The 15,168-nt window shown below is 37.5% G+C and overlaps 1 protein-coding gene across 2 annotated transcripts in view; it reads right to left on the bottom strand.

Annotated features, from left to right (window-relative positions):
• COL4A5 (collagen type IV alpha 5 chain) overlaps positions 1 to 15,168 on the bottom strand; it is a 218,001-nt gene that overhangs the window by 69,002 nt on the left and 133,831 nt on the right. For both annotated transcript variants that reach the window (XM_004281525.3, XM_033408794.2), the window contains exons 20-27: positions 12,844 to 13,017; positions 12,418 to 12,501; positions 9,370 to 9,462; positions 7,087 to 7,157; positions 6,616 to 6,807; positions 5,668 to 5,836; positions 3,614 to 3,706; positions 3,422 to 3,526 (exon numbers count right to left, since the gene is read on the bottom strand). In XM_004281525.3, coding sequence (XP_004281573.1) covers positions 3,422 to 3,526; positions 3,614 to 3,706; positions 5,668 to 5,836; positions 6,616 to 6,807; positions 7,087 to 7,157; positions 9,370 to 9,462; positions 12,418 to 12,501; positions 12,844 to 13,017 — 981 coding nt within the window. The remainder of the gene's footprint in view (positions 1 to 3,421; positions 3,527 to 3,613; positions 3,707 to 5,667; positions 5,837 to 6,615; positions 6,808 to 7,086; positions 7,158 to 9,369; positions 9,463 to 12,417; positions 12,502 to 12,843; positions 13,018 to 15,168) is intronic.

Here is a 15,168-nt window from a genome sequence, read left to right as displayed (position 1 = left end):
CACAAGCACTGAAATTGAGACTGTGATTAAAAATCTTCCCACAAACAGAAGCCCAGGACCAGATGGCTTCACAGGCAAATTCTTTCAAACATTTAGAGAAGAGCTAATACCTATCCTTCTCAAACTCTTCCAAAATATAACAAAGGGAGGAACCCTCCCAAACTCATTCTATGAGGCCACCATCACCCTGATACCAAAACCAGATCAAGCTGTCACAAAGAAAGAAAACTACAGGCCAATATCACTGATGAACATAGATGCAAAAATTCTCAAAAAATACTAGCAAACAGAATCCAACAGCACATTAAAAGGATCATACAACATGATGAAGTGGGGTTTATCTCAGAAGTGCAAGGATTCAATATACGCAAATCAAACAATGTGATAAACCATAGTAACAAATTGAAGGAGAAAAACCATATGATCCTCTCAATAGATGCAGAAAAAGCTTTGACAAAATTCAACACCCATTTACGATAAAAACCCTCCAGAAAGTAGACACAGAGGGAACTTACTTCAACATAATAAAGCCCATATATGACAAACCCACAGCCAACATCGTTCTCAATGGTGAAAAACTGAAACCATTTCCTTTAAGATCAGTAACAAGGTTGTCCACTCTCACCACTATTATTCAACATAGTTTTGGAAGTTTTAGCCACAGCAATCAGAGAAGAAAAAGAAAAAAAAGGAATCCAAATTGGAAAACAAGAAGGAAAACTGTCACTGTTTGCAGATGACATGATACTATACATAGAGAATCCTAAAGATGTTACCAGAAAACTACTAGAGCTAATCAATGAATTTTAGCAAAGTAGCAGGATACAAAATTAATGCACATAAATCTCTTGCATTCCTATACACTAATGATGAAAAATCTGAAAGAGAAATTAAGGAAACACTCCCATTTACCACTGCAACCAAAAGGATAAAATACCTAGGAATAAACCTACCTAAGGAGACAAAAGACCTGTATGCAGAAAACTATAAGACACTGATGAAAGAAATTAAAGATGATACCAACAGATGGAGAGATATACCATGCCCTTGGACTGGAAGAATCAACACTGTGAAAATGACTATACTACCCAAAGCAATCTACAGATTCAATGCAATCCCTATCAAACTACCAATGGCATTTTTCACAGAACTAAAACAAAAAATTTCACAACTTGTATAGAAACACAAAAGACCCAGAATGGCCAAAGCGATCTTGAGAAAGAAAAATGGAGCTGGAGGAATCAGCCTCCTGGACTTCAGACTATACTACAAAGCTACAGTAATCAAGACAGTATGGAACTGGCACAAAAAACAGAAATATAGACCAATGGAACAGGATTGAAAGCCCAGAGATAAACCCACACACATATGGTCACCTTATTTTTGATAAAGGAGGCAAAAATATACAATGGAGAAAAGATAGCCTCTTCAATAAGTGGTGCTGGGAAAACTGGACAGCTACATGTAAAAGAATGAAATTAGAACACTCCCTAACACCATACACAAAAATAAACTCAAAATGGATTAAAGACCTAAATGTAGGCCAGACACTATCAAACTCTTAGAGGAAAACATAGGCAGAACACTCTATGACATAAATCACAGCAAGATCCTTTTTGACCCACCTCCTAGAGAAATGGAAATAAAAACAAAAATAAACAAATGGGACCTAATGAAACTGCAAAGCTTTTGCATAGCAAAGGAAAACATAAAGAAGATGAAAAGACAACCCTCAGAATGGGAGAAAATATATGCAAATGAAGCAACTGACAAAGGATTAATCTCTAAAATTTATAAGCAGCTCATGTAGCTCAATATCAAAAACACAAACAACCCAATCCAAGAATGGGCAGAAGACCTAAATAGACATTTCTCCAAAGAAGATATACAGATCCCCAACAAACACATGAAAGGATGCTCAATATCACTAATCATTAGAGAAATGCAAATCAAAACCACAATGAGATATCACCTCACACCAATCAGAATGGCCATCTTCAAAAAATCTACAAACAATAAATGCTGGAGAGGGTGTGGAGAAAGGGGAACCTTCTTGCACTGTTGGTGGGAATGTAAATTGAAACAGCAACTATGGAGAACAGTATGGAGGTTCCTCAAAAAACTAAAAATAGAACTACCATACAACCCAGCAATCCCACTACTGGGCATATACCCTGATAAAACCATAATTCAAAAAGAGTCATGTACCACAATGTTCATTTCAGCACTATTTACAATAGCCAGGACATGGAAGCAACCTAAATGTCCATCGACAGATGAATGGATAAAGAAGATGTGGCACATATATACAATGCAAATTACTCAGCCATAAAAGGAAAGAAAATTGAGTTATCTGTAGTGAGGTGGATGGACCTAGAGACTGTCATACAGAGTGAAGCAAGTCAGAAAGAGAAAAACAAATACCGTATGCTAACACATATATATGGAATCTAAAAAAAAAATGGATGTGAAGAACCTAGGGGCAGGACAGGAATAAAGATGCAGACATAGAGAATGGACTTGAGGACACAGGGATGGGGAAGGGTAAGCTGGGACGGAGTGAGAGAGTGGCATGGACATACATACACTACCAAATGTAAAATAGAGAGCTAGTGGGAAGCAGCCACATAGCACAGGGAGATCAGCTCAGTGCTTTGTGACCACCTTGAGGGGTGGGATAGGGAGGGTGGGAGGGAGATGCAAGAGGGAGGAGATATGGGGATATACGTATACGTATAGCTGATTCACTTTTTTATAAAGCAGAAACTAACACACCATTGTAAAGCAATTATGCTCCAATAAAGATGTAAAAAAAATCGCAGATATTATACACATATATACACATAAAATCAAATCTGACTCTTTTGAAGTCATGTAGCATAAATGAGTAAGGACATGTTTAAGCACTGATCTCAGACCAATGCACACTCTTGCCATTCATGAGAAAAGAAATTCTGTGAAGAATAAAGCATAACTGAAGCAACAGCCCTAAAAATTTCAGTAAATCAAGAGAATATGATTTAGGATAAAACATTACTTGGATATAAGTGTGCAATAAATCTGTTTTCTGTTTAATACAATTCATTCATTTAACAAATATCTATTGAGCGCTTAATACGTGCCAGGACTTTTCTGAGCCCTGAAAATACAGTGATGAACACAAAAGACAATAATTACTGTGATATTTAAAGCTTGTATATCATTTTTGCATATCTAGGATTTAGATATTTTCTTGTCTGGAATGTTTTACATAAAGACAATGAAACTATAGTACATACATGCTGTGACTTTTCCTTTACATTCTTTATTGCACATAGAAAAAAGTTGCACGAATATACTTTATCTGTTTTGTGAGCTATATCAAAGAATAATATCATACTAACCAGCTAACCTACCTTGCCTGCTACCCAGTCCTACATACCTTTGGGACCAGGTGGTCCAGGAAGCCCAATTCCAGGGATACCTGGTTCTCCTTTGCTACCAGGTATACCTGGCAAGCCTGGCTGGCCTGGGAGTCCAGGTTCACCTACGGAGAAACAGCAGTTTTTTGGAAGTAGCCAAAGACAGAAACCAACAAGTGTTGAAGACATGGTCAAATAAATTCCTCACATACCTGGAAGACCTACTTCACCATCTCTGCCTGGGTTACCAGGCAAGCCAGGCTTCCCTGGCTGTGTTATGGTCTGACCTGGATCACCTTTAGGACCTAAGAACAAGTGGGAATTAATAGTGAATGGGAAGTGTTCACTTGACTAAAGATCTCCGCTAATTAAAACAAAAAAGAAAGTACTTACAATCTTCTAAAAATTCAAACTAACAAAAATCCATGAGAAAAACAATCCTGTATATATTTTCAAGGAAGATACTAAACAGAAGGATGAAATTTCAAAGATAAAAGTAGATGACAGTATTAAGGGTTTCCATGAAGATGGCATCTATAAAAATATTAGGCATCTATAAAAATATTTTCTAAATGTAGGTCAAAAGAAAAATACTTATTTTTGGTTAACTAGTTTTGGTTAAGGTTTTATGTGTGCAAAGTCCAAGTACAACTACTTCTCATTAATTGAAATAAGAATTTGAAATAGGCTCAGGACAAAGATGGATTTCTCAAACATGACATAAAAAGCACTAACCATGAGAGAGAAAAGGTTGATATATTTGACTACATTCAAAGTGATTTCTGTTCATTGAAGACACCATACAGAGAGTGAAAATGGCAAGCCATAGTGAATTAAGATTTTACAAAATAAATAGCTAATAAAGAACTAATACAAATTATATATATATATATATATACACACACACACATATATATTCCTCCAAATCAATAAGAAAAAGAAACAATCCAAAAGAAAAAATGGTCAAAACACTTGAATAGACATTTCACAAAGAGAAATTCAAATGGTCAACAAACATATGAAAAGGTGGTAAACATTAATATAATCAGAGAAATATAAAATAAAACTGCCATGAGATATATCACACTCAACAGACTGGCAAAAATGAAAAAGTCTAACAATACAAAATACTTATGCGGATACAGAGCAACAAGAAACCTCTAATACTGCTGGTGGGAGTATAAATTGGTACAATTGCTTTGGACGTAGTTTGGAATTATCTAGTACAGCTGGAAGATGCATTTATTCTATGTCTCAAGAATGCTAATCTTAAATATATACCCTAGCCTAGGGATTGGCAAATTTTTTCTGTAAAGGACCAGACAGCATATACTTTAGGCTTTGTGGGCCATCTGGTCTCTGTAGCAACAACAACTCTGCAGTAGTAGTGCAAAAGCAAGCATAAACAATAGTGAATGGCTGTGGATGTGTTCAAATAAACTTTTCATTTATGACAACATGTGGAGGGCCAGAGTTGTAGTTTGCTGATCTCTGTCACAGAGCAGTGTATGCACATGTACACCAGAAATATATATAAAAGAATGCACATAGAAGCATTATTCATAATAGGCCTGAACTATAAATAACCCAACTGTCCATTAACAATAGAATGCATAAAGCAACGGTGATACACACACACACACAGTGGGATACTGTACAGCAGTGAAAATGAATATGCTATATCCATACACAAAGTTAACATAAAGAATACTTACCCTATGCTTCCATTAATATAACACTCAAAAAGAAGCATAATTAAAGTACTTTGATAGGAATACATATCTAGGTGATAAAACTGTATATGGAAGGAAATTATGCAAAAGTCAGGACAGTGTTTACCTTTGGAGAAATGGAAGGGGATTATGATCAGGAAAGAACAGAGAGAGGAGGATAGGGGTTTCGAGGATGCTGGCAATGTTGTTTCTTGACGTGTGTGGTCGTTATGTGTGTGTTTCCATTATATTTGTTAAACTTTGCATTATATATATCATGTACATTATATATATCATGCACTTAAAAACAACAACAGTAACAATAAATATAGTCAAAAAATTTAAAGAGAAGCCCCTCTTAAAACACACACACACACACACACACACACACACACACTTATGTTTCCCTGCTAAGAAGCTCCGAAAAGGCCCAAATATAAATGGCGACGGAAACACAACTCTCATAAAAAGAAGCCAAGAATGGCCAAAAGATAATAAATACATTTCTGCTTTTAAGCACCAAACTAAAAACAAAACAACCATAATAAAGTCACCTGGTATTCCTGGCTGGCCTGGATTTCCTGCTACACCTTGTATGCCTTTTTCACCTGGTGGGCCTGGAGGGCCAAAACCAAGAGGGCCCATAGGCCCCCTATTTCCTGGGAGACCTGGCAAACCTGGGTTCCCAGGGGGACCTCTTTCACCCTTAAAAGCAATTCCACCCTGAAAAGGGAAAAATTTAATACAGAAACATAGATATAACAGCTATCTGTAGGTTGGTATTACTAAGTACAACTAGAGAAATGATACAGCCATAAATAGTTCTTAAAAACTACATAAGTGTGTGTTATTATCGGGTGGTATGTGTGCTCACTCTACTTATTCATTCTTTTAACAAATATTTTTGAGTTCCTACTATGTGCCAGGTGCTGGTGATAAAGCAAAGAATAAAAATTGGCAAAAATCTCTGTGTTCATGAAGTCAAGAAGTTTACAGCCTAGCTAACATTTAATAAAACAGCACTTTCTACCTAAATATCCTGGGCTGTGTGTTGTGCACAAAATAAGAATCTACTCATTTATCTTCAATCTGTAGGCTCCACGGCACATTTCACACGGCCATCTACTCACACTAATCTCTAAGCTTACTTTATATAAAAACCAAATTAGTCTTTTGTTGTCCGGTCTAAAAAAAACCAGACAAGGCTATGTGGGATAAGAAAAGGGGAACCTCACAGTGACCCATAAGCATCTTAACCTCCTGCCTACCTAGTCATAGCAAATATTACTCAATATAGCAGTGGGTTAAGCAGAAATAATTAATAAAACCACTGAGAAAAGAACTGTAAAGAAACCCTAGGTAGTCAATAACAATGTACCATTACTATATATAATCACATTCTTTTAAGCATTGATTACATGTTCATCTCAGCACCAGGCCTATCCTAGGAAACATCACTAACAATTTGACATGACAAAACCAAAAATATCAAACCAACTCACAGGTTCTCCTTTGGGGCCAGGAAGCCCTGGCAATCCATCCTGTCCAGGGGTGCCAGGTAAACCAGGAAGCCCTGGAGCTCCAGGAGAACCCAAATCTCCTTTGTCACCCTTCATTCCTGGAAAAGTGAGGACGTCACCAGGTTCACCTTTAGGTCCGGGAAAGCCTGGAGCACCTGGAGCTCCTGGTATGCCCTGAGGGGGGGCAATAAAGAGGGGAAAAAGAAGAGAGAGAAAAAGAAACTCAGTTTCTTTTTTTCTAATACTTTCTCCAGTTTATCCCATCAACCTGCCCAATAACATTTAGTGTACCAAGCTATGAGTCAAGTGAGACATATGAGTCAGCGCGAGCAAAAGAATCAAATGTATCATAATAAGAAAACTAAATTTCCTTTATATATATCCACAAGTGAAAATCAAAGTGTAAATAGGTTTCTTCTACTTCTTTTGTTATATGATATACTCAAAACTTACTGTTAATCCTTTGGGACCGGTTGCACCAGCGTGTCCTTTTTCACCCTTCTGTCCAGGGAAACCAAGAGATCCTAATACACACACACACACACACACACACACACACACACACAGAGTAATGTGAGCTTTCAGCTTGAAATCCTGACAAAGCTCATATAAAAATCAGCAAGTCAGGAAGTCAAGTTTTAAAATAAGAATTCCAGACTTCCCCAGTGGTGCAGTGGTTAAGAATCTGCCTGCCAATGCACCAATGCGGGGGACACGGGTTTGATCCCTGGTCTGGGAAGATCCCACATGCCGTGGAGCAACTAAGCCCATGCGGCACAACTGCTGAGCCTGAGCTCTAGAGCCTGCGAGCCACAACAACTGAGCCTGCGTGCCGCAACTACTGAAGCCCGAACGCCTAGAGACCATGTTCCGCAACAAGAGAAGCCACCGCAATGAGAAGCCCATGCACCACGACGAAGAGTAGCCCGCGCTCGCCACAACTAGAGAAAGCCCACTGCAGCAATGAAGACCCAACACAGCCAATAAATAAATAAATTAATTAATTAATTAAAAAATAAGAATGCCATTCAATCCCATTTAACAAGTCACATTTTGATCTTTCTATTCTATGCTCTGAAGGCGAGGAGATCATCCTTTCTTTTAGGTAAAGCTAACATTTCCTGGTACATACAGCATTGTATCCTTAGGTATTTCCAATTCCAAATCCTCTCAGAGTTCGCAGCTACCAAGTACTATGCACAGAAATGCTCTGCTCTTATAACCACCCCATTGCCAAGGTGAGAAGGAGATAAGGACAAAGTCTGTGTATCTTTCTTTGTTCTTACTTAAACAATTTTCCTAGATTCCTACCAATTCTTCCTTTGGTTTGTCACTCCCTAAAATTTGGTTTATGAGAAAGGATTGGTGCTCAAAGACTAGAGAAAATATTACTAAGCAGTGCTCTCAAAATGGGTCCCTGGACCAGCTGCATCAGCATCACCTGGGCACTGGTTAGAAATGCTAATTCTTGGGCCCTCCACCCCAGGTCTACTGAATCAGAAATTTGGGGGGGTGGGACCCAGGAATCTGGGTTTTAACAAGCCCTCCAAGTAATTCTGATGCACTCCCAAGTTTGAAAACCACTAGACTGGAAGTACAAGGCTAGATGATTAACTTCTAGGGGCAGCTATAAGACTTGCTGAAAATCTATTTCCAAACACCAAATGTGTGTTTGGGAGACACACTAGACAGAAAGGTAAGAGATCTGGTATCTATTCTCAGCCCTGACTGACTCAGACATGAAGTGTGATTTCAAGAGAATATAATCCTGGGAAACCCCAAGAGGCAGTTGAGTAAAAGAGTTGGAAATGGGGAAGGGGGAGTTATATATAGAAAGAAGAAGACAAATATCATATGATATCACTTATATGTGGAATTTACAAACAGAGTACAAATGAACTTATCTACAAAACAGAAACAGAGTTACAGATGAAGAAAATAAACTTATGGCTACAAGGGGGGTAAGGGAGGAGGGGGATAAATTGGGAGGCTGGAATTGACATATACACACTACTATACATAAAAGAGATAACTAATAAGGACCTACTGTATAGCACAGAGAACTCTTCTCAATACTCTGTAATGGCCTATAATGGGAAAAGAATCTAAAGAAGACTGGATATATGTATATGTATAACTGATTCACTTTGCTGTACACATGAAACTAACACAATATTTATACTATACTCCAATATCAACTATACTATATCAACATCAACTATACTCCAATAAAAATTTTTTTAAAAAAGAAAGAACATTTTAAATTTTTTAATTTTTAAAAATTAAAAAAAATAAAGAGGAATATTGGCAGTTGATTGCCAAACTCTGGTAGAAGACCGTTTCTTAATGACAACATGTGATACATCCCAATGACTAGAATCTTGGCCACTGAAAACCATATTCAGGGGTCAGGTATTATGAACATTTTCCCCAGTTTTCTGGAATAAAGAAGTCTGACTCTGTATAAGTTATTTTCCTCACCATATGGAAAATAAGGAAGATATTTTTCCTGGAGTAATACTGTCGAAATTCTTTAATAGAAAATGCTGGTAGCTTCAGCTACTGGAAACAAGAGCATAATTTATTTCACAGCAGATAGTGACATTTCATATTTAATTATTTATGGATGTGAGTGACTAGTCATAAAATGAGACACTGGCATCATTTAAAACTATAAGGTCACTAATATCTAGCCAAGAAATATTTTTAAGGTTGCCCTGAGGAAGAATGTGTTACCTGGGGGACCTGGAAGACCTGGCAAACCAGGTTCACCTGGAGGCCCTGAAACACCAGTTCCAATACAGTTGAAGCAGGTGTCACCTTTGTCACCTAGAGAAAACCATAATAAAAAACAAATTTTACTTGAAGGGGTACATATACCTTCTTTAGATAGGTTCTAAAGAAGTTAGCACTAAGGGACAATATTCCTACCTAACAGTGTAGCTGGAGAAGCCTATATCTAGAATCAATTTACTTGATAAATATTTACTGAGCAACTACTATGTGTCAAGCACTGTTCAAGGAGTTTGTAATACATTGATAAACAAAACAGACAAAATCCATACCTTCACGGTGTTTACATTCTACCAGTGGCTGGGTAAGTGAAATTGGATACGCTTAGGGGTGGGTGGCAGGTTGCAATTTTAAATAGGGTGGTCAGGATAAGACCTCATTGAGAAGATGACACGTGATTAAAAAAACTTAAAGGACATGGCACGTGCATAACGACTATAGTGCAGTCCAGGTAGAAAGAGTAGCCATGTTTGGCATATAGAAGGAACATCAAGGAGAACAGATTGCGGGAGTACAGTGAGGAAGGGGAACCAGGTCAGACAGTTAACAGGTTATAACAAGTGGCATATCATAAAATATCACATAGGCCACCACAAAGACTGTGGCTTTTACTGTGAGTGAAATGAGAATTTAGGAGAAGAAATTAAACAGAAAAGCAACATGATATGACTTAAGTTTTAAAAGGATGACTCTGGTTGCTATGTTAATAATATAATCTAAGTACAAGGATGGAAACAGGGTAAACACGTAAGTGGCTACTGCTGAAGTGATCTAGGAGAGATAGTAACTCATTCCAGAGTGACAGCAATGAACATGATGAGAATTGGTTAGATTCTGGACATATCTGAAAGTAGAGCCAATAGGGTTTTCTCATGGATCATATAGAATTCAAAAGAAGAAGGGAATCAAGGATGACTCCATGACAGATCAAAGGTCGAAATGTAAAAGGCAAAAACGATAAAGCTTTTAGAAGAAAACATAGAGGAATATCATCAGGTCCTTGGGATAAGCAAAGATTTCTAAAACAGGACATAAACAGCACTAACCATAAAAGAGGACATTAATAATTTGACTTCTTTTAATTAACAACTTCTGTTCAAGAAAAGACGCGAGTAAAAAAGCAAGTCACAGAATGGGAGAATATATTTGTGATACATATATCCAACAACCCAATTAAAATAGAAGAAGATAGGTATTTTACAAAAAGAATGTACAGACTATAAGAAAAGAGGCTCAGCATCAATAAGTTGTGAGGAAAATGGAAACTAAATCCTCTTTGTAAAATGGTTTGGTGGTATCTATGGAATCAAAGATACATCTACCTTATGATCCAGCAATTCCATTACCAGGTTTACACAACAGAAATGAATGCTTATGTCCTACTATATATATATATATATATATATGAATGTTCATAGCAGCTTTATTCATAATAGCCCCAGACCAAATGTCCATTAACATTAGAATGGATGAATAGGAATAGGAATATTCATTCAATGAAATACCAAAGAGCAGTGAAAAAATACTGCTACAAACAAAAACATGGATATACCTCACAGATATAATATTAAGCAAAAGAAACCAGATAAAATATTAAGACATAAAAGAGCCCATACTGTATGATTCCATTTATACAAAGTTCAAAGTTAGGCAAACTGTTTGATTGAGGATACAACAGTGGTTACCTTTGGGAGTGCTGTATAGGATACACAAGAGAGTCTTCTAGAGTCTTGGAAAAGTTCTATATTTTGATTTAGACAGTAGTTACATGGGAGGTAATAGATAGACATACATACGGAGAGATATACATATAGAGACAAAGTATATATAGGAGGAGACATATCTATATATAGAGAGAGACATATCTATATCTATATCTAATATATACGATATGCCAGGAAGGTAGGAAGAAAAACAGAGCATGTAATATACTGAAAACCAAGTGAAGAAAGTGTTAAAGAATGGAAAAATCAAGTAAATAATGGACTGAGACTTGATATTTGAATTGGCAGTGAACAGGCTGCTGATGACTTTGACAAAAGCAGCATCTATGGAGTGGTTGGGGGAGGGGAGTGAAGTTCGGAGGAGTATTTTTAAGAGAAAATGAGAGTAGAGTTACCTAGAGACAGCGAGTAGAAAATTCTTGAAGAGTTTTGCTCCAAATGGAAGCAGAGGAATGGCGTAGTATCAGGCAGGGGAAGTGGGATTATGATAAAATATTTTTAGATGGGTGAAAAAAGCATATTTGTATACTGCTGGGAATGATCCAGTAAAAGGGGAAAATTGATGATATGGGAGTGACAAGAATTTCTGGAATGAATTTTTGGGGGAGAACAAGAGGAAACTGAATCTATTGTACAAACAGAAGAACTGCTTTAGATAGGAGCAGTAACAATAATAGGCAGGAAGGCACAATATAGGGGCAAGATGCAAATAGGTGGGTAAATATGGTGGTGGCGGCAATCTGTGAAAGTTCTCTTGTTATTGCTTCAATTGGTCAGTGGAGGAGAAAGCAAAGTCACAATCCTAAAATAAGAATGGAAGAGGAGGTGTTAGAAGTTTGAAGAGAGAAGGCACAGGCTCAGAAGAGGTGGTAATTTGGAATTACCAGGGCTGTGTTTTTGTTTGAAGTGAGTACAATGGCAGGAGAGGAGGGCAAAGGTGTCAAGAGTTTATGTATGAGATTGATTATGGAATTTAAGCTGGGTTAAGAGAGCAGAAAGGACATCAAAAGGTTAACGGACAGTCAAAGTTGGTAGGTTTCAGTGAGTGTGAAGTAATGTTGGAGTCAGGTTATTAGAGGTAGTAAGCTAGAAAGATAGGATGTAGTGGTCACAAAATGAGATTCGGGAAATCAAAATATGGAAGTGTGCACTACTGGTAACGTGTGGTCTTGGGGTATGACCATGGGAGTGAGTGGCTGAGGTAGGATGGAGGATATAGGGGATTTTGCTGATGATTTCAAAGGATGAAGGAATATGGGAATCAAACCTTTCACTCCTTGTTCTCCTTGGAGTCCTCTATCACCTGGAGATCCTGGAGGGCCAGGAGGGCCTGCTTCACATACCTCATCACCTGAGATAAGATAAAACAAGAACAGCAAGCCAATTTTTGTAAAATATCCAGAAGACAACAAAGAGAAAGTCTGATAGGCTAGGAAAAAAAGAGATCTATTTTCAGTTATTTCTCTGCATTAATACAACTACCTATAAACAAAAGGAAGATATAATATTAGTGATAATTTGAAGAACAAATCTAAATATCAAAGAATCACCAAAAATCAAAAGTAGAAGCAGTGGAAGAATATTTAGCTATCAGAAATACAAAGAATGATGTCAACCTTCAGCTAGATTCACTTATAAATAAAGACAAAACAAAAACAACAATAGAACTTAACAGGAAAAAACTATAGCTTACTAGGAGGGATGTGAGGGCCAGGAGGGCCAGGAGGCCCTGGAAGGCCAGGAGCCCCAGGCTGTCCATCAAGTCCAGGAGATCCAGGAATGGAAATTCCAGGTGGACCTTCATCCCCTTTCTGGCCCCTTTCCCCAGGAAAGCCAGGGGGCCCAGGAGGACCTGTAACTGCAAGTCCTAAGATAAAAACAAATACCCATTAAAAGTGATCAAAATGATCTTATTTTAGACATATTACTTTAGGTCTCAATGAGACATTAAGTAATGATAAGATCTTCCTTTAATGTATAACACCAGTTATGTTCTTAGTTTTTTCTATGAGAATCAACATCTAGAGAAAAGATGGAAAGTTCCAATAATGTAAGTACTACTTTGAGTATAAGAAAGACTAATTTAAAGTAGCTTTATTACTTTTGGAAATGTACTAATAACTAACTCTCTACTCACTCTCCTTTGACTATGATTTTTTAATCTCAGAAATACCAGGAAGCCATTTACAGGAAAAAAAAGAGGCATCTCAAAGTTCTCATGTAAACGTGGCTCTGTTTCTGGACTTTCTTCTGTTCCACTACCTGTTCCTGCACCATTAACACACTTTTTCATTACTACAGCTTTATAATGTTTGCAAAACTGGTAAGGAAAATATACCCATCTTTGTTCTTTTTAAAACCATCTTCACTACACTTACAAATTTACTCTTCCAAGTGAATTTCAGAGTCAGCTTGTCAGTTTCATTTTAAAAAGCCATTGTAATTTTGAATGAGATTAATTTGAATTTAAAGATTAAATTTTGGTAGAATCGCCTGTATATAATATTGAGTTCTCGCATCAAGTAATAATTATTATATCTTTCCATTTATTAATTTTATATTATTCAATAGTATTTTACAAAGTTATGAAAGAGATCTTACACATCTTTGGTTTATTCATGGGTAAATTTGATTGCTAATGTCAGTTTTATGACTGTTATTTTTGTTAACTGGATTTTGTCCTCTTGTACGTTTAATTATTTTATTGCTGGTTTAGAGGAAGGTAAGTTATTTAAGTTTGCAACTCATATTTGGCTACCTTGCAAACATTCTAAGTTCTGGTAATTTGTCATTTGATTCTTTTAGGCTCTATGGGTAGATTATCACATGGCCTGTAAATAACCAAAATTTGGTTTGCTTTTTGTTTTTTATCCATACACCTCTTTTTTTTCCAGACTTAGTATGCTGGCTGGGATCTTCAGTATAAGATCAAACAGTATTGGTGACCATATCTTTTTTTTTTTTTTTTTTTTTTTTTATGGTACGCAGGCCTCTCACTGTTGTGGTCTCTTCCATTGTGGAGAACAGGCTCCGGACGCACAGCCTCAGCAGCCATGGCTCACGGGCCCAGCCGCTCCGCGGCATGTGGGATCTTCCCGGACCGGGGCACTAACCCATGTCCCCTGCATCGGCAGGTGGACTCTCAACCACTGCGCCACCAGGGAAGCCCTGGTGACCATATCTTTTTCTGATTTTTGACTTTAATGAGAATGCTCCTGATGTTTCACCAAAAAGTATGACATTTCCCGAACAGTCCTGTACTTCCCATATGAAGTAGATAGCTTCAAGAGAATATAAGGCATCAAGTCTTATATTCTGTCATCAAGTGAAGACAGTTCCCTTTTATTTATATAAATTTATTTATTTTATTTATTTACTTTTGGCTACTTTGGTTCTTTGTTGTTGTGTGTGGCTTTCTCTAGTTGCGGCGAGCGGGGGCTACTCTTCATGAAGGTGCGTGGGCTTCTCATTGCGGTGGCTTCTCTTGTTGTGGAGCACGGGCTGTAGGCGCACGGGCTTCAGTAGTTGTGGCTCACGGGTGCTAGAGCGCAGGCTCAGTAGTTGTGGTGCACAGGCTTAGTTGCTCCATGGCATGTGGGATCTTCCCGGACCAGGGCTCGAACCCGTGTCCCCTGCATTGGCAGGGGGATTCTTAACTACTGTGCCACCAGGGAAGCCCAAGACAGTTCCTTTTTTATTTTTCTGAATTTTATTTTATATTTTTATACAGCAGGTTCTTATTAGTTATCCATTTTATACATATTAGTGTATATATGTCAATCCCAATCTCCCAATTCATCACAGCACCCCACCCCCCACCACTTTCCCCGCTTCGTGTCCATACGTTTGTTCTCTACATCTGTGCCTCTATTTCAGCCTTGCAAACCAGTTCATCTAGATTCCACATATATGTTAATATACAATATCTAGATTCCACATATATGTGTTAATATACAATATGTTTTTCTCTTACTTCACTCTGTATGACAGTCTCTAGATCCATCCACGTCTCTACAAA

Source organism: Orcinus orca, chromosome X (assembly GCF_937001465.1).
Source record: "Orcinus orca chromosome X, mOrcOrc1.1, whole genome shotgun sequence".
Lineage (NCBI taxonomy): Eukaryota > Metazoa > Chordata > Mammalia > Artiodactyla > Delphinidae > Orcinus > Orcinus orca.
Note: the sequence above shows the minus strand (reverse complement) of the source record. Positions and strands in the feature narration are given on the sequence as shown.